This window comes from Typha angustifolia, chromosome 3, assembly GCF_048772165.1.
Source record: "Typha angustifolia cultivar Huaian chromosome 3, ASM4877216v1, whole genome shotgun sequence".
In the NCBI taxonomy this organism is placed as follows: Eukaryota; Viridiplantae; Streptophyta; class Magnoliopsida; order Poales; family Typhaceae; genus Typha; species Typha angustifolia.
In genome coordinates this window covers 6,533,320-6,556,819 of record NC_133241.1, presented here as the reverse complement: position 1 = coordinate 6,556,819, position 23,500 = coordinate 6,533,320, and the positions used below count along the sequence as shown (strand labels likewise).

The following is a 23,500-nucleotide window of genomic DNA, read 5'->3' as shown; positions in this document are numbered from 1 at the left end:
GCACCATTGGATTTTAGATTTGATTGTTGATATGATTTCTATAAAAAAATAAAAAGAAAAACCCTTAGCTTCTAAACCCATTACTCATTACCCATTCCCATCGACTCTGGATTCAAACCTTTCTCAACCCTAAACTCTCTTTAGTCTCCATCGGAACCCCATCTTCACCAACTCACCGGTCACCAATTCACCACCAATCACTGATAACAACCATCTCAATCTTTATCACCAAGGCACCAACATTAATCCTCTCTAGTCTCTAGTCTCTAGTCTCTATCGAAACCCCATTTTCCCCGTTTACCAACTCACCACTCACCACCGGTCATCGATGATGACCATCCCTATTTTCACCATCAAGGCATCGACAGCGACCCTCTCTAGTCTCCTGTCTCCACAGAAACTCATCACCAACTCACTACTCACCACCGATCACCAACGGCAACCATCTGCATCTTCACCACCGAGGCATCGATGGCAACCCTTTGTAGTCTCCACCAAAATCTTATCCTCACCATTGAGGCAACACAAATAACAACCATCTCCACCTTCATCGCCGAGGCGACAATAATGGCAACCATCTCCAACTTCCTTGCTAAATCCATCTCATTCTTCAATACCCAAAGTTAGTTAATAATCTAGCAAGTTGGTCAGTTGATTATCCCAACAAAAAATTTCTGGTTAGATACGGATCTTATAGTAGATAATCATAGATAAGAGATTTAGATTTGTTCTTATTCATTAGAGGGCAAATTAAGGAACATGGTATCATTTAGTCTAGGTGCTTAATTAGGTTGTGCAGCTAGATGCTTAATTAGGTTGTATTCATGTTAATTATGTTCTTTGACTAACTTTTTCCAATTACTTGTAGAGGAAGATAGCACTAATCATGGAGTGTAAATGTGTAATAGAATTTTGCTTATTTTGTAATCCATGTGAGAAATGTTTAAAATGATCAATTGCTTGTAACCCTTGCGGGGATAATTTTTTAAATAATCAATTGCTTGTAGTTGTAACCCTTATGGAAATAATTTTTGAGTGATCAGTTGCTTGTAACTCCTGTGGGGATAACTTTTTGTTGGTTTTGATTTAATAATTTTGTAATCTTTGTAGGAATATTTTTATTTATTACTTACAGGTAAGTGATGATTAGTTTTGGTTTATTTTTTAATTATCATTATAAGTTTGTTGCAAGCTTCACTTCAAACTTTCAAATTCTGTTATTTTTTTTTCTCATATTTATGCCCACGAAATTATACCGAGCTCAGTCAACCCACGAGCTAGTGAGTCGAGCCGTGTTGGGTCCAGCTCGACTCGTTTACACCCTAAATTGGATTAGGTTGGGTTAGATTAGATTAGATTAGATTTGGTTGAGTTGAGTTGAATATATGTTGGGTAAGTATTATTTAGCTTAGTATATTTTCATAATCTTTCTAGTATAGATAACTTAACATAGAGGTTTTGTTAAATTTAGCTAACAAATCTAACGGTTGTGTTTTCTACATACATTCGCTAAATTATATGACTCGATTTACAGATAGTAAAAATATATAATGCAAATCATAATTTTGTTATAAGGCAGTGTGTCATATGCAAATTTTCATAATATTTATTGCTCAAATGCCTAACAACTTTGCTAAAAAAATTATTTTAGTTTTGGATTAAAAAAAACTAGTGATACATAAATATTAGAACTACATAGGAGTTAAATAATGCAAATAAAATTTAGAGAGACACTTCAGAATTTAGTCCAACTCTAACTCTATGAAGGGGTAAAATATATTTTTCTCTAATATCAAAGTATTCAAAGTAACATTTAATCCATACTCACATATCACCTTTATTATTATGTTTACAAGAAGAAAAATATGACATAATTGATGCTTTTTATGCCTATCTCGTTTGTTAGAAAATTGTGAAGTGTTATTCGGGATATTTGCACTAAATAAATGTGCCTATTTTTATTTATTTATTTTTAAAACTAAAGAGCTTTATTGCAAATGCCCTATATTATTAGTTAATCACATATTAACAAATAAGATATATATATTTATTTATTTAACACTCTACTTTTTTTTTCTACGTATTTATAATTTACACTCTGCATAATATATTTTAAATTAGGTTAACACTAATACTGTTTGAGCTGATAACATAAAAGAGAATATTTTGTTTAGTTCTAACTATGTATTTATCTACTAATAATCCTAAAATGCCTTCTTCTTTTTCTTCTTCTAGATTATGATAATACTCTATTTATCTTTAGCTAAAATTATTAACACCGTGTTTCGATAGAGAGAATGGGAGAGAAGAGAAGAGAAAGTTAGGGAGAAAATAATTTTCTCTTAATTTGTATTGAATTTTTAGGAGAAAATGGAGCAAAAATAAAAGAAGAAATAGCCTTTAACTGTCACTTCTTTGTGCTAGTTTATAGATTAGATAAAGAGTATAATGGTTAAACATATTCTTTTCTATTCTTTTATTTTCTTAAACCAAATAGAGTAAATTTACTTTTATCTTTTATTGTTTTAGTTATATCCAAATAAAATGAAATAAGAGTTATTTTCTCTTCATTTCTCTTATATTCTCTCCATTCAATCAGAGTGTAAGAGAGGATGTAAATTAGTATCAGAGTCATAGAGTCGAACAAGTAATGACCTAATCTTTAGGTTATCTATCAATTTGATGGCGATAACTTCTTATTCTAACTCGAACACTAGTTATTATACATTATTACAACTATCCGACAGATTCTTGTTTTCCTACCAAACATCGAGAAGTGATGAAAGTCATAGCCTATAATTATACAAGGATATAACTTCATAATTACCCATTAGCCACTTTCTTAAAAAAAAACAATTTATTGTTGATCATGTAACACATGAGCATGTTTTAACAAATGATTCAACTTTTTAAGGTCTAGAAGCACTAGAACTCCAAGCTGAAGTGATCAATCACTCAAATAATGTTGGACATGTATGCCCTAGTGGATGTTATAATCATAATAAACTACTCTATTTTAGCTAACTTTGGTTTTCTACTATGATGTTGGATCTATACCTCACCTAGATAATTATATTAGATTTCTTTTGGAGGGGGAATATCACCACTTATGTTTTAATCCTTTTCTTTTTTTAAAAAAAAAACTTAATATGTATATCCTTACATTCAAAACTCTTTTTTTTAATAAAATATATTCCTAAAAACTAGGATCCCAATTGGATTATGAAATTGATGTGGGTCTCTATCCATGGTAATTTGCATGTGTTTAATTTCCATCCATTCACACCTCTAAACTAGACAACAGTGGTAGGACCAAAAAGAAATAGAAGAAGGACAAGAAAGGCAGGTCTTTCTAGGGTTAGGTCCACAAGTTGGTCCTCATGTCCAAGATTGGTAAGGACATGAACTATTTACTACTTTGAATCAAGATCCCATGAAGATTTTGTCTTATTTAGAACTTTTACCAAATCTTTTTTTAGTAGATGAATTTTTATTTTTACCATTTCGATATTTACGGAGCAAGGAATACTATTACTATCTGTTGGATACAAAAAGCATTTACCGATTGTTTTCATGATTTGAACCGGTGACAACAGAACAAATCGACACAATTTTCTTGACATTTTATTGACTACAAAGGTCAAGGAGCCGTCACTAAAAAGGTAGTAATAAGATGATTACAAATCTTCGACTTCTGGGTGGTGGTCGGTGTCCAAATGAGCACTCCTTCGACTAACTTAGGATAATATTACTTGTTGCCCAAACCTAGACCCTAGGGTTTGCAACTTGAAGTTTAATTAATGGCAATATAGCTTTGATTTAATATACAAACAAAAAAGAGTAGGCTAGGATGATACTAGAGACGTTTCACATTTGTATACAAATAACTAGTTCTAAGTTGTACTAAAAAAAATAAAGAATAATATTTTTTTTCGCACTCTAGAAATTTCTATCTTATTGCAATAAATCTCGAGTGGCGCAAATTTTTTTACAAAGAAAATATTATTTTTTATCTTTACGACTATAATATTATTAGATAACCGGTTAATCTAAAAGCTTAAGATGTGAGATAATCTTTCTTGCATATAACTATTCGTATTAAACTCAAGCATAGATGGAATATGTAAAGAAGACTAATAAATTTTAAAAATAATATTTGAATGAAGAAGAACTGCAATTATTTCTTATAAAATGGAAGATTTTTACCATGGTTTAAAATATGATTAGCTATAGCTGATGGAGTTCCCACTAATCTTTAACATCAAAAGGTCTAATATTTGAGTGAGGTCCAATTTTTCCTTGCATTCAAAAGAATATTTTAATTATGCTTATGACTTCCTCTCTAATTAATGCGCATAATTAAGCACTAACTCTTGCACAAGAATCACGTAAATCACATGCCTTGATTCCAAAGTCATCCCCTCTTCCAGACCTACAGACTATTAATCACATATTTAATCATTCATCTTATAGACTAATCCCACTTGCTATATTGAGTAAACAAACACCCACCACCAAAGTGGCCCCAATGTGGATCAATCATGCACCAATTTTAAAGAGGAAAATTATAAATATTATCCTACATTTTGGTTATTTTACAAATAAAGTATTCTCCCATTTGGTTTTACTAATCGAACACCTACTTGTGTTCACACAAATAAAAGGATAATTTTCCTTTCATCTCCTAAATTATCACTATTCTTCATAACGACCATTTGAATTATTATTTAATATACAATGATTCCCTAAATTATAAAAAAGTACCTCACACATTTAACATCGTAGGCAGAATCAGAAAAATGACTTTCTTCATTTTGGTCGACATAAAATTCTGCGTTGAATTGCATATAACTTACACGTGCATATAAGAGATAAATATATTATTTTTATATATTATGCGGCTATAGGAAGAAGTGAGAATAAACAGTCATTTGATATTATTTTTATTTATTTTTATTTAAAAGAAAAGAAAGATGATCTCCTTGGGGAAATAATAAAAATTAATTGTAATTTTCCCTGACTTACAAACTCCCTCAGAGCCCCCCCTGATTGACCAGTTCACTAGTCGTGAGTCCACCACCTCTTTGAGAGAAGACCAATTCAATGCACACAACCCCAACTTTATTTAATTTGAAATTGTTAGTTGTAAATAAAGAAAGACCCACTTCCCTCATTCTTTAATCTTTTAATTAATGGAGAGTGGAACTCCACTACCCTCCTCTCTCTCTCTCTCTCTCTCTCTCTTCTCTTTCTCTGGATCTCTCTAAGCTCCCTATAAATGTATAGAAACCAACCGCATTTCCTCTTCCAAGTTCGACATTCGACAACAATCTCGGCAATGCAGATGGATTGCATGGCCACCAAGAAGCACTCCTGTTCACGTAGCATGTAAAGATACCAACCATGCATGTGATATGTGTATATATATATATATATATATATATATAGTCTTTCAACGTGGAGCAATTGATTTACGAGATTGAATCCTTGATTTACCTTGGATTGCGTTTTCGCAGGCCGTGGTGGTCCAAGGAGACGGTGGCGGTCGTGACGGGGGCAAACAAAGGGATCGGATTCGCCCTCGTGAGGCGGTTCGCGGAGCTCGGGCTCACGGTGGTGCTCACTGCAAGGGATGGCAGGAGGGGGATGGAAGCAGTTGAGTTGCTTAGAAGGGAAGGCCTCAGTGTTGCGTTTTGCCGGTTGGACGTCTCCGATCCACCGTCGATCGCCGTCTTTGTCTCTTGGCTGCGCGAGGAGTTCGGAGGGTTGGATATTCTTGTGAGTTTACTTAGCTTGACCTTCCTCTGTTCTCTGCTCCTGTGAATGTTAGATGTAGAGGATCTAGACCTGCAATTTAGTCAGAAAAGTTCTTGAATGTAAACCCCTCTTTCTTGTGTGTTATTTAGATCAATTCTGTCTACTAATCCAACTGCTACTAAAATACCTTAGCTTAGAATTGGTTGAAGGGAGAACAATCAGTTTGCAAAGCTCAGAAGACTAAGATTAAAATAAGAAAAAAAGAAAAGAAAACGTGTGTTAGAGAAGTATGACTTTGTAAACAATAGAATATCTGAAGTTAGATGATTATAGAGGTTGTTTTAGATAGAAGGAAAACAAAAGGTTGAAATAAAATAATGCAAAATAGGCAGGGTTTAAGTAAAACTTTCCCCCCTTTTCTTAGCTGTATAGAAGATTGTTCCTGTATATCAGAAAATTAATTCAACAAAATAATCAACTCCTTGTGCTAAGTATATACACCACCAAATCTGGCAGTCAAATATTAGCCATGGTCATGTAGGATCTAAAATACTCTTAACTGTTATGCTTGCAGGTAAACAATGCTGCAGTCTCCTTCAATGAGATAGATAGCAACTCAGTAGACCATGCTGAAACTGTGATCCAGACTAACTTCTTTGGACCGAAACTACTGATTGAAGCCCTCCTGCCCTTGTTTCGACGGTCGACGGCGACGAGCAGGATACTCAACGTCAGCTCTCAGCTTGGCCTTCTCAATGTAAGCAAGCCTCTTTCTAGAAAAGAAGATCAAGTGCAAGAATAATTTACTCAGTAGATATGTAACATGTTAAATTTACAGCTTACTTACTCATATGAAAAGCAGTCTGTTCTATATGGTATCAGAGCTCATTTAACTCGAATCTTTGGAGTTATAGCATGAAGACATGGATTTCAAATATAGTAGGCAGCATTTCTTTTAATGACCTAGGACTCTGATACCATGTGAACAGACTAATAGATAAATATCCTATTGCTTTCTATAGTCGCCCATTGGAATGATAAGAACACAAGGGAGAACTTTAAATGATTGTATGTCACTATTAACATTTTGTTTCAATACTAAAGATCAAAACAAGCTCATGGTGGCTTTTTGCTTAAGCGAATCATCATTCATCACTATTGAATTAGGTGGAGGACATTATAATTTTCTAGACATACCCAAGATCAAGACATGTTAGGTGCTATTTTTTCCTTAACCGAATTACCATGCATCACTATTGCACTAGGTGGAGATGATAATTTTCTAATATGCCCAGGCATGTATGCTTACAAAGTCCACATGGCTAGAAAGCTGACCTAATTTGTAGGATGCTTACTTCCAACCACTTTTTTTTTCATACAAGGACGAGAGTTCTATTTTGCAATCAGTTTGTTGCACTCAATAAAGTTAGTGGCTAATATATTTAACATTTCTTCCTTGCAGAAAGTTAGGAATTCTGCTTGGAGAGAATTACTTCAAGACGAGGAGAAATTATCTGAAGACAAGATCAAGCAGATGGTGTTACAATTTCTTAGTCAGGTGAAAGATGGAACCTGGAAAGAGGAAGGATGGCCAAAAGTGTGGACTGACTATGCTGTGTCAAAGCTTGCACTCAATGCTTATTCAAGGTTGTTAGCAAAGCAACAAGAAGGGCGTGGCTTGAGTGTGAATTGCTTCTGCCCGGGCTTCACTCGGACAGCCATGACTCGTGGGCAGGGTTCCCGGACCGCAGACGAGGCTGCAGAGGTTGGTGCCATGCTTGCATTGCTTCCTCTCGACAAGCTACCGACCGGGAAGTTCTTTAAATGGTCTACGCCTATACTGTATTCGAAGTTGTAGGAAATAGTAGTTACACTAATGCTTGATGTCGCTTGATAGTAAAGCAACATCTATTGTGACAAGAAAAAAACTGAATGAAAATTTGGAGAGTGTCTAAGTAAATATTGGTATAGAGAGTAGAAGCAATTAATTCCTATTGATGATTTTATAGACCAACAAAAGCTCATGTCGAACTAAAGCAACATTTATCATGCTCAACTCACCAGGGGTTTGCCCACATAAGCTTATCTCCACTGCCCAAAAATAGCATAAACCTGCAAATCCAAAATTGACATTTGAATTCCCATAAATGAACCATTATATCAATCAGCAAAGCTACAACAGATATTGATGCATAACACCGTTCTTGATGCTCAGTTCTTTGGACGCGATGTTCTCAGCAGTATCTCATGCAATTCCAAACCCTGCCAACTGCATATTGTCAAGGAGATATAGGAAATCTCAACTAATAGTTGTTCTATCAGTTTGACAAACAAATTCTCTGGCAACAATCCAAATACAGAGTGATCATTCCCTCTGAGAGTTCAATTTCACGATGAGATGAAGTGCTGTTCTAGAAAATATGAACACTTGCATCCGGCAGTATTGTGCAATCTTTAAGGACCATAATTTGAGTCTCTAGGTGGAAACAATCAAGTCTGATATTTACTATTCTCTGAGAAATATCCAAGCTCAAAATGTACAATAGTTCCTTTTGACACATTATATAAGCTAACTTATTTCGTGCTCAAAGATAAAGAGATTCATTACCAAATGTTTGAAAAGTAAAATATAGTGTGAGCACAAATGAGTTGCGATAGCTGAATTATGTGCAATGCAACAGTATAAGAAGACTCAATCTGCAGAAGAATATTATATCTATACTGTTTATAACAAGAACACGCATCAGTAGTATGCAGACAATCTCCATAACTATTCCAAGAAAATAAATATGAATTCTATTAGGATTCAAAGAAGAAATAAAATGATTACAAAGATGTTTGTGTGAAATATATGGATGGAATATTACAAAAAAGCACAATACTTAAGACTCCAGGTTTATAAAGATGGCCTGTCGGCATTAGAATGATATTTATTCCACCAAAGTAAGGAGTGAATTTATCGTACATAGAATCAAATTCTATAAATTCGCTCAGTTGATCGAGAGGGAGGACTTGATACGATCAACAATTAGAGGGAGGACACCAATGCTGTCATCAATGGCTTGATTTACGCAGGTCTCCAGGCCATCCATAGCATCAGATTTGATCTTCTGGAGTTTTGCTGCTTCAAATTTGTCTTGGCATACCATGAGAGAACGATTCATCCGCTCCTGAAGAACAAATAAAGGAACTAATTTTCTCAGAAATAGAAAGATAAAGTTATTTCCATCACAAATGGAAATCCAAAAGAAGCATCTTTTGATGAACAGAAACACAATAACACAAGAAGCATTCGCACCTGGAACTTGGCCATCTCAGTTTCGACAAAATTATTAGCATTCAGCACCGGAACACTGCAATGCTCGACGCAGTTGTTAATCTCCTCCTGCCTTCTCCTCCTATCGAAGCACTCGTACGCGCATCTGAAGTACGCTTGCTGCAAATTTTTCATAAAATCACCCCAAGATAATAACAAATTATCCCCCCAAAATAAGTGCAAGAAATTTTAACAAGTAGAGCACTAGAATCGTCTCATCACCTGGAGAGTGAAATTGACATGATCTTGGACGACGGCGAGCTGGTTCTGCGCCTCTGCGTTGACTTCCTCCAGCTTCCTTCTTATTCTATCCGTTACGATCTTTTCCTCCACCGCCGCCAGGTGATCCATGGCCGCCGATTATACCTCGCTTCCCGTATCGCAGCGGCCGAGAAGAGGAGGAGAAGGGTTTGGAGAGGTGAAGGGTTTTAGCTCACGAGTTGCGATGTTCTCGGGGTGTAAAATAGGGTTAAGGTGGTCTTCCTTTGCTGTACGCGTGGAACGAATTGATGCGATAATGGACTATGTTTGGCGTTTAGTGACATGCAGCGAGTGACAGAAGGATGAAGTCCACAGATTGGATTGGACGGCCAAGATGACTTTGACAGCTGCGACGAGGACTATAAATAGACTAATTTGCGCCGCATCGGACCAGTCTTTTGGCGGCGAAGTGGTTATTTTTCATATAAGTCCTCCTACAATTACAATATTACAAAGGGATAATTACATTTTCACTTTCCACTACCTATATTATATCATAATATAATCTTACATATAAAGAGATACCGTTAAGGTGCATAAATATTGTTGAACTAAAAATCTATATTTTGAAACTTATCAATAAATAAAAGTTTTGATTTATGCATGCAATATTATATCAAAGATGATATGATGGTTTCAATAAACTATACACTGTGTAAACATATCTCATATAATAGGTTTAAAAAAAGGGAATAAAACTGATACATAATACGATTGCAAACATAGCAGAAATTGTGCAATTCCGAAAATTGTAGGAATTAATTTATAAAAACTCCAAAAGTTAGATAGATCATGTGAAATTTAATTTACAAAAATTCCATTCAGAAATTAATTTATAAAGATGTTATTAAGAAGTTAAGCCTTTGGTAGTCAACTAGACAAATAATAACCTAAAAAGATTTAATTAGATGTAAAAGATAGAGGAAGAGAAAAAAAATCTAAAAAGTTCGAGATAGAGTCAACTTTCAACAAAGGTAGGCGAAAAGATCAATGAAAATGACAACTAGGAGGTAAAGAGTAAGGGAGTCAATGAAAGTGGCAACTAAAATAAAGTGGTCGAACCTTTCGAATAGAATATGATATTTAGGGAGTGATGTTTTTTTTTAATAAAAAAATTAAAAATTAAATGAAGTCACATTAAATCCCTTTTTAATTTTAAAATACAGTGAGGTTTATGTATTTGTATTAATAGGTTAGGTCGTATGATTGCATACTTATATAATTTTAATTTATAAGCTTATTCTTTATAAATTTGCACGTAATAAATATCAGCTATTTATATTTGAAAAAAAAAATCCTACCCTAAGTCGACTTGCCCTAAGTCGTTGCGCCATTGAGCTGCTCTTTAAAGCTAGCTGCATTGTCGAGCCATCAACCGAATCGAGTTAAGCCACCAAACCACCAAATAATTTCTCTATAATATTGTTTAGAGTTAGAATCAAACACATAACCTCCTTGATTATGAAAAAGGTACCTATATGTACTTTGAACCAAACGCCACTGAGATCTGCTCCAAGTCGTTACGTTGTCAAGCTATTCTTCTCAACTGAGATATAATTAAGGTGTATAAATATTATTGAATTAAAAATCTATAAATTGAAACTTATCAAATATTAATAAATGAAAGTTTTGATTTACACATGCAATATTGTATTAAAGATGATAGGATGATTCCAATAAACTGTACACTATATAAGCATATCTCATACAATAGGGTTAAAAAAAATAAAGAATAAAACTGATACATAATGTAATACCCAACATAGCAGAAATTGTGCAATTTCAAATATTGTAGAAATTAATTTATAAAAACTCCAAAAAGTTGCATAGATCATGTGATATTTAATTTACAAAAATTCCATTCAGAAATTAATTTACAAAAATCTTATTAAAAAAGTTAAGCCTTTGGTAGTCAACTAGATTTTAACTTAGACTTAAAAACAAACAATAACCTAGAAAAATTTAATTAGATGTAACAGAGGAAGAGAAAAAAAAAATCTAGAAAGTTCGAGATAGAGTCAACTTTCAACAAAGGTAGGCGAAAAGATTAATGAAAATGACAATTAGGAGGTCAAAAGCAAGGAAGTCAATGAAAGTGGTAACTAAAATAAAGTGGTCGAACATTTCAAATAGGATATGATATTTAGAGAGTGATGTTTTTTTAATAAAAAAAGTAAAAACTAAATGAAGTCACATTAAATCCCTTTTTAATTTTAAAATATAGTAAGGTTTATGTATTTGTATTAATAGGTTAGGTTGTAGGATTGCATATATCTATAATTTTAATTTATAGGCTTATTTTTTATAAATTTGCACGTAAATAAATATCAGCTAGTTATATTTGAAAAAAAAAATCCTACCCAAGTCGTTGTGCTATCGAGCTGCTCTTGAAAGCTAGCTACATTGTAAAGTTATCAACCGAATCGAGCTAAGCCACCAAACCACCAAATAATTTCTCTATAATATTGTTTCGAGTTAGAATCGAACACATAACCTCCTTGGTTATGAAGAAGATACCTACATGTATTTGCTTCAAGCTATATGCATCGCCAAACAATTGCTTCGAACTAAACGTCGCTGAGACTTGCTCTAAGTCGTTCCATTGTCAAGCTATTCTTCCCAACTAACCGTACTGCCAAGCCATCAACCGAATCAAGCCAAGCCAATTAGTTATATTTGAAAAAAAAAATCGTACCCCAAGTCGTTGCGATATCGAGCTGCTCTTCAAAGCTAGCTACACTGTCAAGTTATCAATCGAATCGAGCTAAACCACCGAACCTGTTTGAAGTTAGAATCAAACACCAACCAGTATCTATATTTGAGTTATAATATTTTAACCCAAATCTACTTTGGGTAGGATTCGATAGTGATATGAATGCATACATTTGAAACAAAATATTTTCGATTTTACTTTTCACATTACAATTAAATTAATAATTATATTTTAGCCTAGTATATAATCAAATATTATATTTTCTTAACCGATTATCAAGATCAAAACTAAGAAATAAGAATAGCTAATCTAGTTCTCAAACTAAGACCATAATAAGAAAATATAATTAAGCGATAAAAGACAAAGAACTTGATTCGTAAATAGTGAAAAACGTAGGGTCTAAATTAATATTTAAAAATGCAAGGGTTTAAATGAAATTGAAATTCTCGGTCCCAAACTCAAATTACAAAAACGTAACCGATTGGCCTCTCTACCCAAAGAAAGGGGGAAGAAAGATGGAATCGTCCGACCGGACTTGCAGCGATCTTCCGGGATTCGTCTCCTCCTTCGTCGACGCCTTCGTCGACTTCTCCGTCAGCGGCCTCTTCTTCCCCCGAAACCTTAACCCCTTCCCTCCTCCCACCCGTCTCCCCGCCACCGACCGGCTCGTCGCCATTGGCGACCTCCACGGCGACCTCCCCAAGGCCCTCTCCGCCCTCTCCCTCGCCGGCCTCGTCGATCCCGTCTCTGGCCGGTGGACCGGCGGTTCTGCCGTCGCCGTTCAGATCGGCGACGTTGTCGACCGCGGGGGGGACGAGATCCGCCTCCTCTACCTCCTCCACCGCCTCAAGATCGAGGCCTCCAAAGCCGGGGGCGCCCTCCTCACCATCGTCGGCAACCACGAGGTCATGAACGTCGCCGGCGACTTCCGCTACGCCACCGCCGCCGCCCTCGACGAGTTCAAGAACTGGGCGCGCTGGTACCGCGCCGGTATCGCCATGAAGCGCCTCTGCCCCGGCCTCGAACCCCCCAAGGACCCGTTCGACGGAATCCCCAAATCATTCCCGGGCGCAAAGGTCGAATCTTGGGAAGGGATCCGCGCCCGGATCGCCGCGCTGCGCCCCTCCGGCCCAATCTCGACTCGATTCATCGCGCCGAACCCGACGATCGTAGTCGTGGGCGACTCCGTCTTCGTCCACGGCGGCCTCCTCCACCAGCACGTCCGCCACGGGTTCGAGGAAATCAACGACGAGGTGCGGAGCTGGATCCTGGGATCGACCCCAAAGACGCCGGAGTACGTCCGAGGGCAGGAATCAGTGGTGTGGCTGAGGAAATTCTCAGACGGGCCGGAGTGCGACTGCGGGAAGCTGGCGGGGGTCCTGGAGATGATCCCAGGGGCGAGGAGGATGGTGATGGGGCACACGATCCAGACGGAAGGGATCAACGCGGTGTGCGAGGATCGGGCGGTGAGGATCGACGTGGGGTTATCGAAGGGGTGCGGGGACGGGATCCCGGAGGTGCTGGAGATAATTGGAGGGGGGAAGGAGATGAGGGTTTTGACGGCGAATCCGGCGTTTGATGTGAAGAATAAGGAGGAAGGGGAGGGGGAGAGGAAGAGGAAGGAGAAGGCAGGGCTTGGTTGGTTGGTTAGAGAAGGGGGAACGAAGCAAGTGGAGGTCAAAGCATAAGACAAATATTTTCTTGGGGTGTATCAAATTCATCATAAAACTTTGGCCTTCGGATTGTCCATTTAGCATATCAAATTATTATATAATTTTATACTTATATTAAGGTACAGGTTTTATCTTTTTGTTTCTTTTATATCTGTTTAACTATATAACACTATTAATCTCACAATTATCTATCTAAAAAATGTTAATATGTTCAAACTATAGTTTTATCGATAAACTAAATATTGGCTATATAAGGGACTGGCACTCTTCAAAACACACGAGATGAATCGAATTATAGTAGCCTTGCCATGGCCTTGAGCAATTTGTTTAATTCACTTTCAAATGATGTTAAATTTTATGTCTTTTAAGTAGTCTAAAAATAAATTAATGGATTGATATAATCCTTTAGCCATGTTTGCTTTATGTTTGGGGACATAAACGAGTATACTAAACTTATTTTTTTGAAACTAACTAATCATCACTTTATCTCCTGAAACTAACTAATCATCTCCCGAACTGATTCATAGACCCATAGAGTAGTTCGATAACTAAATATCACTCTATCTTTTTTATATCTAATTAAATTTATTTATAAAAAAATTTAAAACTAACTAATTAAGTTTTGAGATTAAAACCTTGTTAAATAACTTCACCCAAATCTTGTTAAACCTTGTTTAGTTTCAGGATATATCCCGAACTCAAATCTTAATCTTAATTTTTTTAAAAATAACCTTGATTAAATATGAAAAAGATAAAAAAATTTAGGAATCCCTAAACCAGTTCAATGGGGTCCCTAAACTCAAATTAGGGAATAGTTCAAGTTCCATCAGATTGGTTTAACCCATTACCACCACACCTTTGATCGTAACCTGAATTCTCCTTAAATCAGTCCTTGTTCTCTTCCAGTGCTTCTTGCATTAGGAATGTAATTAGTTGGTTCTCATTATAATGCAAGATTCGTCTCCAATATTATTAGTTAGGAGATTATGATACATAGTATTCATTTTTGCAGCATAGTCCTCGTCTTTTTATCTATTACCTTCTAGTAATTATCTGAGAAATACTATGAAACTACTGATCTACGCCTTTCTAGATAGGCGAAACAAAAATTACGGGAAAAATAGGGATCAAAATACAAAAAAATCCCCTAAAATTTCAAAATACGTATAGAAGATACAAGGAATATAAACAAAAGGTTTTGGAGGTTACGGGGAAGATAGGGATCAAAATAGCTAAAAAATTCCCCTAAAATTTCAAAATATGTATAGAAGATATAAGGAATATAAACAAAAGGTTTTCGAGGTTGAATCCATATATCAAACTAATTTGGATAGTTTTATCCCAAAGATGACGAGAAGAAGTAGAGAAGAGAGGAGGGGGATTGTAGCAGCTTGTTCGAGGCCGTCTTCGAAACGGAAGAGTTCGAGAGGCACGGAGAACTGCAAGAGATCGCTTTCGCCAACCTTCAATCCAACGATCACCAACTCGATTCGGTGAGTTTGTTCTGCAAATTGGCTTTCTATTGTTCCTTCTTCTCCTTCTCAAAACAACAAATAGATCGAACAAAAACGAACAAAAACCTTACCGAAATCCTTCCAATTAAAACCAAATCGCGAATAGAAAGGGGAATAAGAAATCAAATCTGCGACGAGGATAGGAGACGAGAAACGAATGCGCAGAGGAGGCATAAGGTTTGCTATCACATCGCCTTCTATTTATAGACGAAAGATGGGGGAAATAAACCCTAACCCTAGAGAAGTAGAATTTGGGAAATGACTAAAATGCCCTCTCAATAGGTAATATATTACAATTCGCTAATTAGTAATTTAATCTTCTATAGATAAAAGTGTGAGCTATTTTTTTTATCCCAACTAAAATATGAGATAAAAGATATTCGAGTAAACCTCTTTTATTTATTATTAATTTTTTAATCCCACCTCTTATCCTACAAAATCTTCTAGAAGAACGGAGAAGATTTTTTTTACTTACTTTTATATTATTCTTATTTTTAATATTTACTGAATTATAATTTATTCTTATAGTTTAAATCGAGTTAAATATATACTTAAATCGAGTTTAATATATACTATTTTATTGTTCATACTAAATTATAATTGTTAGATTTATTTTATCAAAAAAAAGCACTAATATTTTCTTTGTATAAATAATTCTAAAATAATTAAATTATTTTTAGCATCTTCAAATTGAGCTATATTTTACCGAAGGTAATTAAATCTTTTTACATTCCGGTTAATAGTCGACTAGGTTGTAACTTAGTCTAGACCGTTGAGATTAAGCGCTTAAGTTTTTAATTTTAGATTATAGAATAAAAAATTAAAGCATATATGGATCATAATTTTGAATTTAATACCACAAAAATTAGTCAAATAAATTAATTAAAAGCTTGCAAACTCTATTATCTGTTATGAAACCAACTGCTTCCCCTCTTTGACCAAACTTGATCGTCACATAAATGTCAGCCTTGTTTACTTGGTCAATGCCCTAATTTCAAAAGACTGGACTCCATGAAAGAGATATCACTTTATGATTTCATGATCAATTCTTAACGAGTGTTGAGTCAAACCTAATCCCCTAACTGTTAAACATCAGGTATTCACTCAATTCACATTTGTTCCCACTTCCAACCTGGAGAGGATCCCAGTTCTAGGAAAGAACAAATTAGGATGTTTACCTAATTTCTTTTCCTTCAATTTTGTTCAAGATCAAAAACTCATATATGGAGGAATCCATCAAGGTTATGTTGTTGTTGCATAATAAAAGATTTCAATCAATAATATCTACTCAATAAAAGGATAGAGAGAGTTAAAAAAAGAATGTTTATAATCTTCTAGCTAATTTAAAATAATGAAAGCAAGAATTATATCATCTTGATTCATCAATCCATGCTGATGCCGGACATCTGACATAAAAAATTCTTTCTAAATATATTTATAGCATTTTTAGTGGAGGTCTAACTAAATCTTAATAATTATTAATATATATTATATATTATAGAATATTTTTTAGTTGTCCGACATTTAAGAGCTAAGTTGACGCAAATTTAAGAAAAAAAGAATAAAAATATCAAAGAGTGTTGACATTTTAGATGATGATGTCCACCAAAAGACTTACGGCAGCCCAACCAATCATTACCATCCAAAATGTTTTAGCTCTTAAAGAACGGCTAAGGTTGAAAGTATCCAATTTCTCTCTCTCTCTCTCCTACGGGTTTTATAAATAACACCCTATATTTTTTTTATTAACACTCAGAAAATTTTGCAATTCAATCTCTTCTTTTCCTCTGTAAATTTTATATAATAACTTGAGTTAACTTAACTTAACTATATAGAAGAGCATCAACAAATAAATATTTTATTAAAAAATACTGAGTAATTTATAAAATATCTATATTTTTTTTCTTAGTTTTGGTGAAGATATTTTGTATGAATTAGATCAAAACTTTTTAAGATAATTTTAGTAATTTAATCAGTAGAGTAGTTAACGTAAGTTAGTTAAAATAATATCTGGATTATATAAAAATATATATAAAATAAAAGAAGGGGTCGGATTATAAAATTGTGACGGAATGTTAATCCGAAAATAGAGAAATTATGGGGTGTGATTTGGAAAATACCTTTTTTTTTTCTCCTTAATCTTGATACAGTCAATGGGCAATAGCTCGCTATAAATAGTGAACAGCGCAACCACCAAGGAAACAACTTTCTTTTGTTGGTCTTCCGTTTCGCTTCTCCTACTCAACTGCTCCCCTTCATCGACCGAAACATCTTTACTCCGCTTAATCTTTTGTCTCCTCGTTCTTCCTCGCGCTCGAGATGGATTTTTGATCATTCGATGGTAATTCTGCATAAAAATCCGATCTTGGCGCTCGAGGATGTCCCAGGCGGACGTCGTGTACAGGTATGCCTCTCTTTTCCTTCTTTGGCATTGATTTGAGGGGTCTTGATCCGGGATGGTTGACTTGATTGGGATCCATTTGGGTTGGGTTCTCTTGGGTCTTGATCCTTATCTGGTGTTATTGAGATTATGATGCGAGTTCTTGTGGTAATGGCTGTTGCTACCTTTAGAGATTTATTTATTTTTCTTTTTTTCTTTTTTTCTTCGTTTTTTGGTGTGATTTACAGATATTTTAATAGGACCTAGGGTTTGTGTCGAAGTGTGGAAATCGGAACTTAGTGCTTTGACTGGCTTCGTGTTAGTTTGCCGCGTTAGTAAAGGACCAGATTATATTATGCATTTGATGTTGCTTTTTGGTTGTATTAAGGAATTTGAGGAGAGGAGATGGAGACTCGAGGGCCGTCAATTTGCTTTTTTTATTTTATTTTTGTAAAATGTTTTCAACAAAGGTATGGCATTGGATATTCGTTAGATATCATTCTTTAGGCAGTGGAATCAACTGTTGTTGCATTAATTTTGATTCTTTAGGTAGTGTATACTGTTTGAGGTGAGTTCTTAGAGGTCAACTGCAAACTTGAAGTGAAAAGGCTACAATTGGAGAACCAATGACTCGTTGATGTTCCATGCGCAGCTAATACATTTTGTAGGAGTCTCCATCTTTGTGATTCTATGCAAGAAAAGTAACCAAGCCTTTAGTCCCATTTATTTGTGGCTAGAATTATGTATCCTTTTCCTCTAGTCATCTTTATTTAGTATGAGAGAGCTTTGGCAGATCAAGAGATGAGAATGGAGACCTCTGAATTTGTTAAGTGTAGTATCCCTTCTATAATCTATTGGAGTGGCGGAGCATTATGCTGACTAATTTTTGGTTTTCAATTGATTCTTTAGCTACAAATATGTAAATGGTAAAATGGTCCATAAGCTTAATGAGAGGTTCCACTGATCCGATTTTGATGTACCTAAGCTACAGATGGTCTTCCGATTAGTTGATTTCATAACTTGCCTTCTCTACTTCCAAGACATCATGATTATGTCTGCAATATGTCTCCCAATATGAACTACCTTTAGAATTTGTTGGTTCCACTGTTAAAATATATCTTGGTGCTTGTGAAATTAATGAAAAATGACATAGTTTTGTAATTTTACCTTTCATGCAGTAATTACACTATTAGAGTAAGATTTCAGATACCTTTTGGATGTCTACACCAAAGTTATGTTTTGTATGGAACTTTCCTATTTGATGGGCTATATTCTTGTTCGGAAAGTTATTGAGATTCTATAATTATGAGTTAATGTTTTATGATAGATCTCTAATATCTTCTCCAGATTCATCAATTTACTGCTTTCGTGATGTTAATAGCGTAATGAGGAACTGACACTTAATCATGTCTATCTTCATGCAGTTGTGGGTCTTGTGGGTACCCGTTGAACTTGGCATCTTCTAATCGAGTTACATCTGGCATAGGCTCCAAGTATCAGAAGTCTCTTAAGAAGGGTGTTATTTCCTTTGTTTCTGTGGACCTTAGTCGATTTACACAGGTAGATGAAGTGAAATGTTTTCCTGTTAGTTGGGGTCGACATCGATCAAAAACTAAGCTTCTTTGCCGGAAGTGTGGAGCCTTCATTGGCTATGGATATGGTGAGTCACCTGTCTTATGTAGCTTTGACCCTGCAAGTTCGTCCTCTTCAACCTGCGAAAAGTACTCAATAAAGATCCACGCTCTACAACCGTCAGAGCAAACTAATAGTGGTCTACAGCAGTCAGAGCACACTAGTAGCGGTCTACAACGGTCAGAGCAGACTGGTAGTAGTAATTGTATAGAGTGAGAAATGGAAAATCATTTGGACTGCATCAACAGCTATCCACACAAACATATTCTGCTCCTTGTACTACAGAAGCTCCAGACTAAGACCGGCAGAAATGCTCTTGAGTTAACCTGTCATAATTGGTTCCATGTTCGTAGTCTAGCTTACAAATCATTACAATTTCAATTCTCTTGTGATCCAAAATTTTACCACGAGTACTTTCCATTATCACCAAGGCTACTTGCTCATTTCTCATATCTTGGCTCAATATCTTTATATTGGTGCAGACAGCTACCTGATTTTGCTTTGAACCATCTGAGATGTTCTAGATCAAGGGTTATTTTTCCTTATTTATATTGTTGTTCTGGCGTCGCACACAGATCACACGCAGATCTTACATTTTCTTCAGGAAGACATATTGAGATTGATGAACATCGGTGAAAAGCATTGGCAATCATTTAATTCTAAAGCACGTAGTCAATGGTACATACAGATCTCACATGTTATGAATTCAGTTAGAAATCTGCTGATATAGTGAAAAGAGATTTCAGTCAAGGAATTCACAAAGGCAAAGTTTTTCTTTTCCATTCTTTTCCTTTCTTTGTTTTCCTAGTCTTCAGTGAGACTACTATCTTTTCTTCTCTGATGAGCTGATTTAGATTTGAATGTTTGTTAAAGTACCATAGGCAAGGAATTTGACAAGTAGTGTCACATTTGCTTACTTCAATTATTGATTAGTATGTTTTATTTTGTTGTCAAATTTCATTTTGTCTACCAGTGCATACATCCACCCTACCCTAATTCAGGGGTACCAAAAACAAAATGAGGAGGAACCCACCACAAAGTTAATTAGTGGTTTCAGCAACTTGGTCCATTGATTGCTGCAATGGTCCATATGCCCAGATTGGTAGACCTTTAACTTTTACAGCCTTTAAAGAGATCAGCACCTTTAGCATTACAACCCAAAAGCTTTTAAGAGAAGTGATGATGCAGCTATTACTCTATGCAACTTTGATTGATCTGAAGGAATCTATCCAAAGAGACAATATATACATATATATATATATATATGGTGAAGTAAATTAAAGATATAGCACTCACCAGAATTATATATGAGCAAATTTAGTGTTATTAGATAGGTTAGGCACTCCCCATTTGCTTCTATGCTTTCAAAATTTAAAGTCTTAGAAACATAGGAAAGCCATCAGCATACAGTCACTGCTTTCCACCACCTATACTACAATCTGATGAAAAAAAGGGAGAGGAAATCTTGAGAATGAGAACAAACCCCCTGCTGCATTGCAAAATATGCAATTACAAACTCATCAAAGGATACAAAATATCACAACCATTAATGCCTTTTGAATGCTAAGAGCTACTCCTCTTCTGCCATTGTCATCCTACTAAGAGGACTAGGCCCAAGTTTTTTCCTCCTCATTGAATTCCTCCTCCTTATGAATTCCATCTGGTTCCTCCTCCTCAGCTGCATCATTGCTTCCTCTTCGACGACGAATCTTCTCATCAGTATGTCATCCGTCAGCGATTTCCCTCTGAAGACTCTTCGACACTCGACCGATGTCCTTGTGTTTGCAATTCTATCTTGTGGCGCCGCAAAGGACTTTGATCTTGGATAGCTATAGCTATAACTTCTCCTAGGCGGCACGTCGGCCTGGAAAACCTCGTTATACGAAGATATAGGCACGCAGAGGCAGACTCGAGTGAATGAAGAAGCCACCCTTAGAGAAGTGCACTTCCTTAGCTTTGGTTTGTTGCAGTACTCTGGAATCACTCTATGTTTGCTCATGGATGGCTTTGTTGCAGGCTTCCATAGAATCACCATAACCTCTACTGCTCTTTGATACCAAGGCTTTCTGAACGATTAACATGTACATTGAATCACTCCTTGTATCCATTCAACACTTGGAAAAGAACATTATACTCGCAAATAAATTCAAACTACTGAACCATGTCATGAAGCATAACTACTGAACTACATATATAGAGGGGGAGAGAGAGAGAGAGAGGAGATGGAGAAGATTGCTTGCCTTGTTTGTGGATTCTTGGGCTCTTGCATCAACAAGGAGTGGAGAAACATGTGGGTATTGGAGGATGAGAACAATGGAGATCATCTGATAGAGAGAGTGGTGTGCCAATATTGAGAGCCAGAGTTTGTTAACAGATTCTAGAGTGGCAATATGGTCCTTTTCTTTCTTTTTTTTCCCCCTCCCTGGCTTTCCTTTTCTTTATTGTAGCATGCTTTTGCTTTGGCAGGATTCCTTGCAATGAGAGAGAGAGAGAGAGGAAGCTTAATTTGAACTCCAAGAGGAAAAAAGTTGAATACACAAGAGGTCACCAAATTAGTATATATACAACAAGTATTTGATGAGTTTTGATCTCATAATGTACCACAAAAGTACTGTTTTTTTTGGTTGAGAAATGACCACAAAAGTACTTGGGTGGGTCAATCCATTGACCCATTGTCTCATAACAACAGACACACAGATTTTTTATTTGTTTGATCTTGAATCTTGATTGGTGAAAAAGAACAATAAAAGACATACGTTTTGTAAACGCCAAACTGAATCCTACCTATAGATAAGAAAGCTGTGAATTGAGCACCCAATATAGAGATATATATATATATTTATATTTTGGCATTGATATGAGAGAGTCCCTTTGTCCATCTAAAAGATTTTGTTCTTTTTGACCAATTTGGAGCCACTTTGGTTCGAATCTTACAAGCAGTAATGTCGTTCCTTTTGATAAGAAGAAAACAAAAATAAGAAAATTAAAAGAAAAGAAAACTTGGGCATAGTGGTTAAGATTGAGATATTGAAAACAATTAGAACTCCAAATAAATTTAAGTTTGAATTACAAATGGCAATAAGTAGAGCTAGTGGCTCCACTTGTTCATGATGAATAATGATAGTAATAAACTGCTGTATGTAAGAGGGATTGGTGGAGGATTAAAAAGCTAATTTCTTTAGATAATCCATTGATATGAAAACTAAAAGTGGTAAATATGAATTGATAAAAAATAATAAAAACATGAACTCTTGCATACTTCATGAAAATAGATAATAGGAAGTGAGGATTAAAAGAGCCATAAGTGATATTTGAACTAGCAAACTCTAAAGCTATATATATATATATATATATATTTTGAACATTCTCTAGTTATGGGGAACAATTTGATTGCTTTGGTAGGAAATGTTGGGAAGATTGAAGACCACCAGAAAGGCAAAAACACTATACACTGAGTTGATATATTGTACAGCCTGAGGCATTCATAATTGCCAATGGATGGCATCATGATTAAATTGATGTTGGCTGATGTCTAAAGGCTGGAAAAAGTGTAGGGAAAAGGGGACATGATTATTAAGCATTTGGGTACTTTATGTAGGACATTTCAAAACCTGCAAATTGCTCTGTTATAATGTTCAAAAGGAGAAGGAAAAAAAAACTTAGGAGAAATTATAAATTATTTATATGTGGTTTGGCTTGGCTCAATTTTAATTTATCTTCTATATTTGAAATTTAAGCATTTAATTTTACTATGGTCAAAATTAAATTGTGAACATTAGTCAACTATTAATTTGGACATAAGAAGGCTTAATTATTCTCCCAAAAATATTGGTCTGACTTGAAATTAGTAGGACTAGTTTATTTAGGCACTTAATAATTTATTTTGATAGAAAATATTAAAATTAACAAACATTTGTAAATGCTAAAATTCTATTTTTTAAAAAAATATTTATAGTGTAAATATTTATCACAGACATTTTTTCTAAATATTTTTTACAAGGGCAAAAAATGATTGAGGGTTTCTTCCGTGCAATAAAATTAATTCTTTATCAATCAATTTGATGAAAATCTAACGGTTAAGATCTTTAAGGGTATAATAAGAATGAAAGATATTATCGGTTCAGTAGGTAATTTTTTTTAGATATATAATCTTGCACATTATTTTTTAACAATTATATTATCTTAATATTTTATTAAGTAAAAGACATATATATCATTAATTGAGAGTAATGTATATATATCAAAATAAGGGTA

The 23,500-nt window shown here is 35.2% G+C and overlaps 5 protein-coding genes, 1 long non-coding RNA gene and 1 other non-coding gene across 7 annotated transcripts; 3 read left to right on the top strand and 4 right to left on the bottom strand.

Moving 5' to 3' along the window:
- The first annotated feature begins 5,252 nt into the window (after nt 1-5,252).
- On the top strand, nt 5,253-7,717 carry LOC140777919 ((+)-neomenthol dehydrogenase). The gene is made up of 4 exons (XM_073122346.1): nt 5,253-5,388; nt 5,517-5,778; nt 6,332-6,514; nt 7,220-7,717. Exons 1-4 carry the CDS (start codon nt 5,279-5,281, stop codon nt 7,613-7,615), a joined length of 951 nt encoding a protein of 316 aa, XP_072978447.1. The 5' UTR covers nt 5,253-5,278; the 3' UTR covers nt 7,616-7,717.
- Nucleotides 7,718-8,522: 805 nt separating this feature from the next.
- Nucleotides 8,523-9,503, bottom strand: LOC140777927 (uncharacterized). Its single transcript, XM_073122355.1, has 3 exons — nt 9,296-9,503; nt 9,056-9,193; nt 8,523-8,927 (listed from the first exon to the last, which is right to left on the bottom strand). The coding sequence occupies exons 1-3, from the start codon at nt 9,422-9,424 to the stop codon at nt 8,748-8,750; spliced, it is 447 nt and encodes a 148-aa protein (XP_072978456.1). The 5' UTR covers nt 9,425-9,503; the 3' UTR covers nt 8,523-8,747.
- A 2,922-nt stretch (nt 9,504-12,425) lies between these two features.
- On the top strand, nt 12,426-13,853 carry LOC140780213 (shewanella-like protein phosphatase 2). Its single transcript, XM_073125623.1, has one exon. The coding sequence runs from the start codon at nt 12,479-12,481 to the stop codon at nt 13,733-13,735; it is 1,257 nt and encodes a 418-aa protein (XP_072981724.1). The 5' UTR covers nt 12,426-12,478; the 3' UTR covers nt 13,736-13,853.
- Nucleotides 13,854-15,076: 1,223 nt separating this feature from the next.
- On the bottom strand, nt 15,077-15,391 carry LOC140780215 (uncharacterized). Its single transcript, XR_012107473.1, has 2 exons — nt 15,306-15,391; nt 15,077-15,224 (listed from the first exon to the last, which is right to left on the bottom strand). It is a non-coding gene; the product is annotated as an uncharacterized lncRNA (long non-coding RNA).
- On the bottom strand, nt 15,101-15,225 carry LOC140758553 (small nucleolar RNA snoR86). The gene has a single exon (XR_012104134.1). It is a non-coding gene; the product is annotated as a small nucleolar RNA snoR86 (small nucleolar RNA).
- A 2,065-nt stretch (nt 15,392-17,456) lies between the features above and the next one.
- Nucleotides 17,457-20,177, top strand: LOC140780214 (uncharacterized protein At4g08330, chloroplastic-like). Its single transcript, XM_073125624.1, has 2 exons — nt 17,457-17,638; nt 19,039-20,177. Exons 1-2 carry the CDS (start codon nt 17,613-17,615, stop codon nt 19,460-19,462), a joined length of 450 nt encoding a protein of 149 aa, XP_072981725.1. The 5' UTR covers nt 17,457-17,612; the 3' UTR covers nt 19,463-20,177.
- Nucleotides 20,178-20,816: 639 nt separating this feature from the next.
- Nucleotides 20,817-21,281, bottom strand: LOC140758250 (uncharacterized). The gene has a single exon (XM_073094346.1). It carries the CDS (start codon nt 21,279-21,281, stop codon nt 20,817-20,819), a length of 465 nt encoding a protein of 154 aa, XP_072950447.1.
- Between the last annotated feature and the right edge of the window lie 2,219 nt (nt 21,282-23,500).

Bases quoted from the DNA above. Each gene is read 5' to 3' on its own strand.
- LOC140777919 (XM_073122346.1), top strand. From the start codon at position 5,279: ATGTATAGAAACCAACCGCATTTCCTCTTCCAAGTTCGACATTCGACA. The intron at 5,389-5,516 runs GTAAAGATACCA...GCGTTTTCGCAG, and splicing joins CACTCCTGTTCACGTAGCAT to GCCGTGGTGGTCCAAGGAGA. The intron at 5,779-6,331 runs GTGAGTTTACTT...TTATGCTTGCAG, and splicing joins TCGGAGGGTTGGATATTCTT to GTAAACAATGCTGCAGTCTC.
- LOC140777927 (XM_073122355.1), bottom strand. From the start codon at position 9,424: ATGGATCACCTGGCGGCGGTGGAGGAAAAGATCGTAACGGATAGAATA. The intron at 9,194-9,295 runs GTGATGAGACGA...AAAAATTTGCAG, and splicing joins ATGTCAATTTCACTCTCCAG to CAAGCGTACTTCAGATGCGC. The intron at 8,928-9,055 runs GTGCGAATGCTT...TTTGTTCTTCAG, and splicing joins CTGAGATGGCCAAGTTCCAG to GAGCGGATGAATCGTTCTCT.
- LOC140780213 (XM_073125623.1), top strand. From the start codon at position 12,479: ATGAAATTGAAATTCTCGGTCCCAAACTCAAATTACAAAAACGTAACC.
- LOC140780214 (XM_073125624.1), top strand. From the start codon at position 17,613: ATGTCCCAGGCGGACGTCGTGTACAG. The intron at 17,639-19,038 runs GTATGCCTCTCT...ATCTTCATGCAG, and splicing joins CAGGCGGACGTCGTGTACAG to TTGTGGGTCTTGTGGGTACC.
- LOC140758250 (XM_073094346.1), bottom strand. From the start codon at position 21,281: ATGGTGATTCTATGGAAGCCTGCAACAAAGCCATCCATGAGCAAACAT.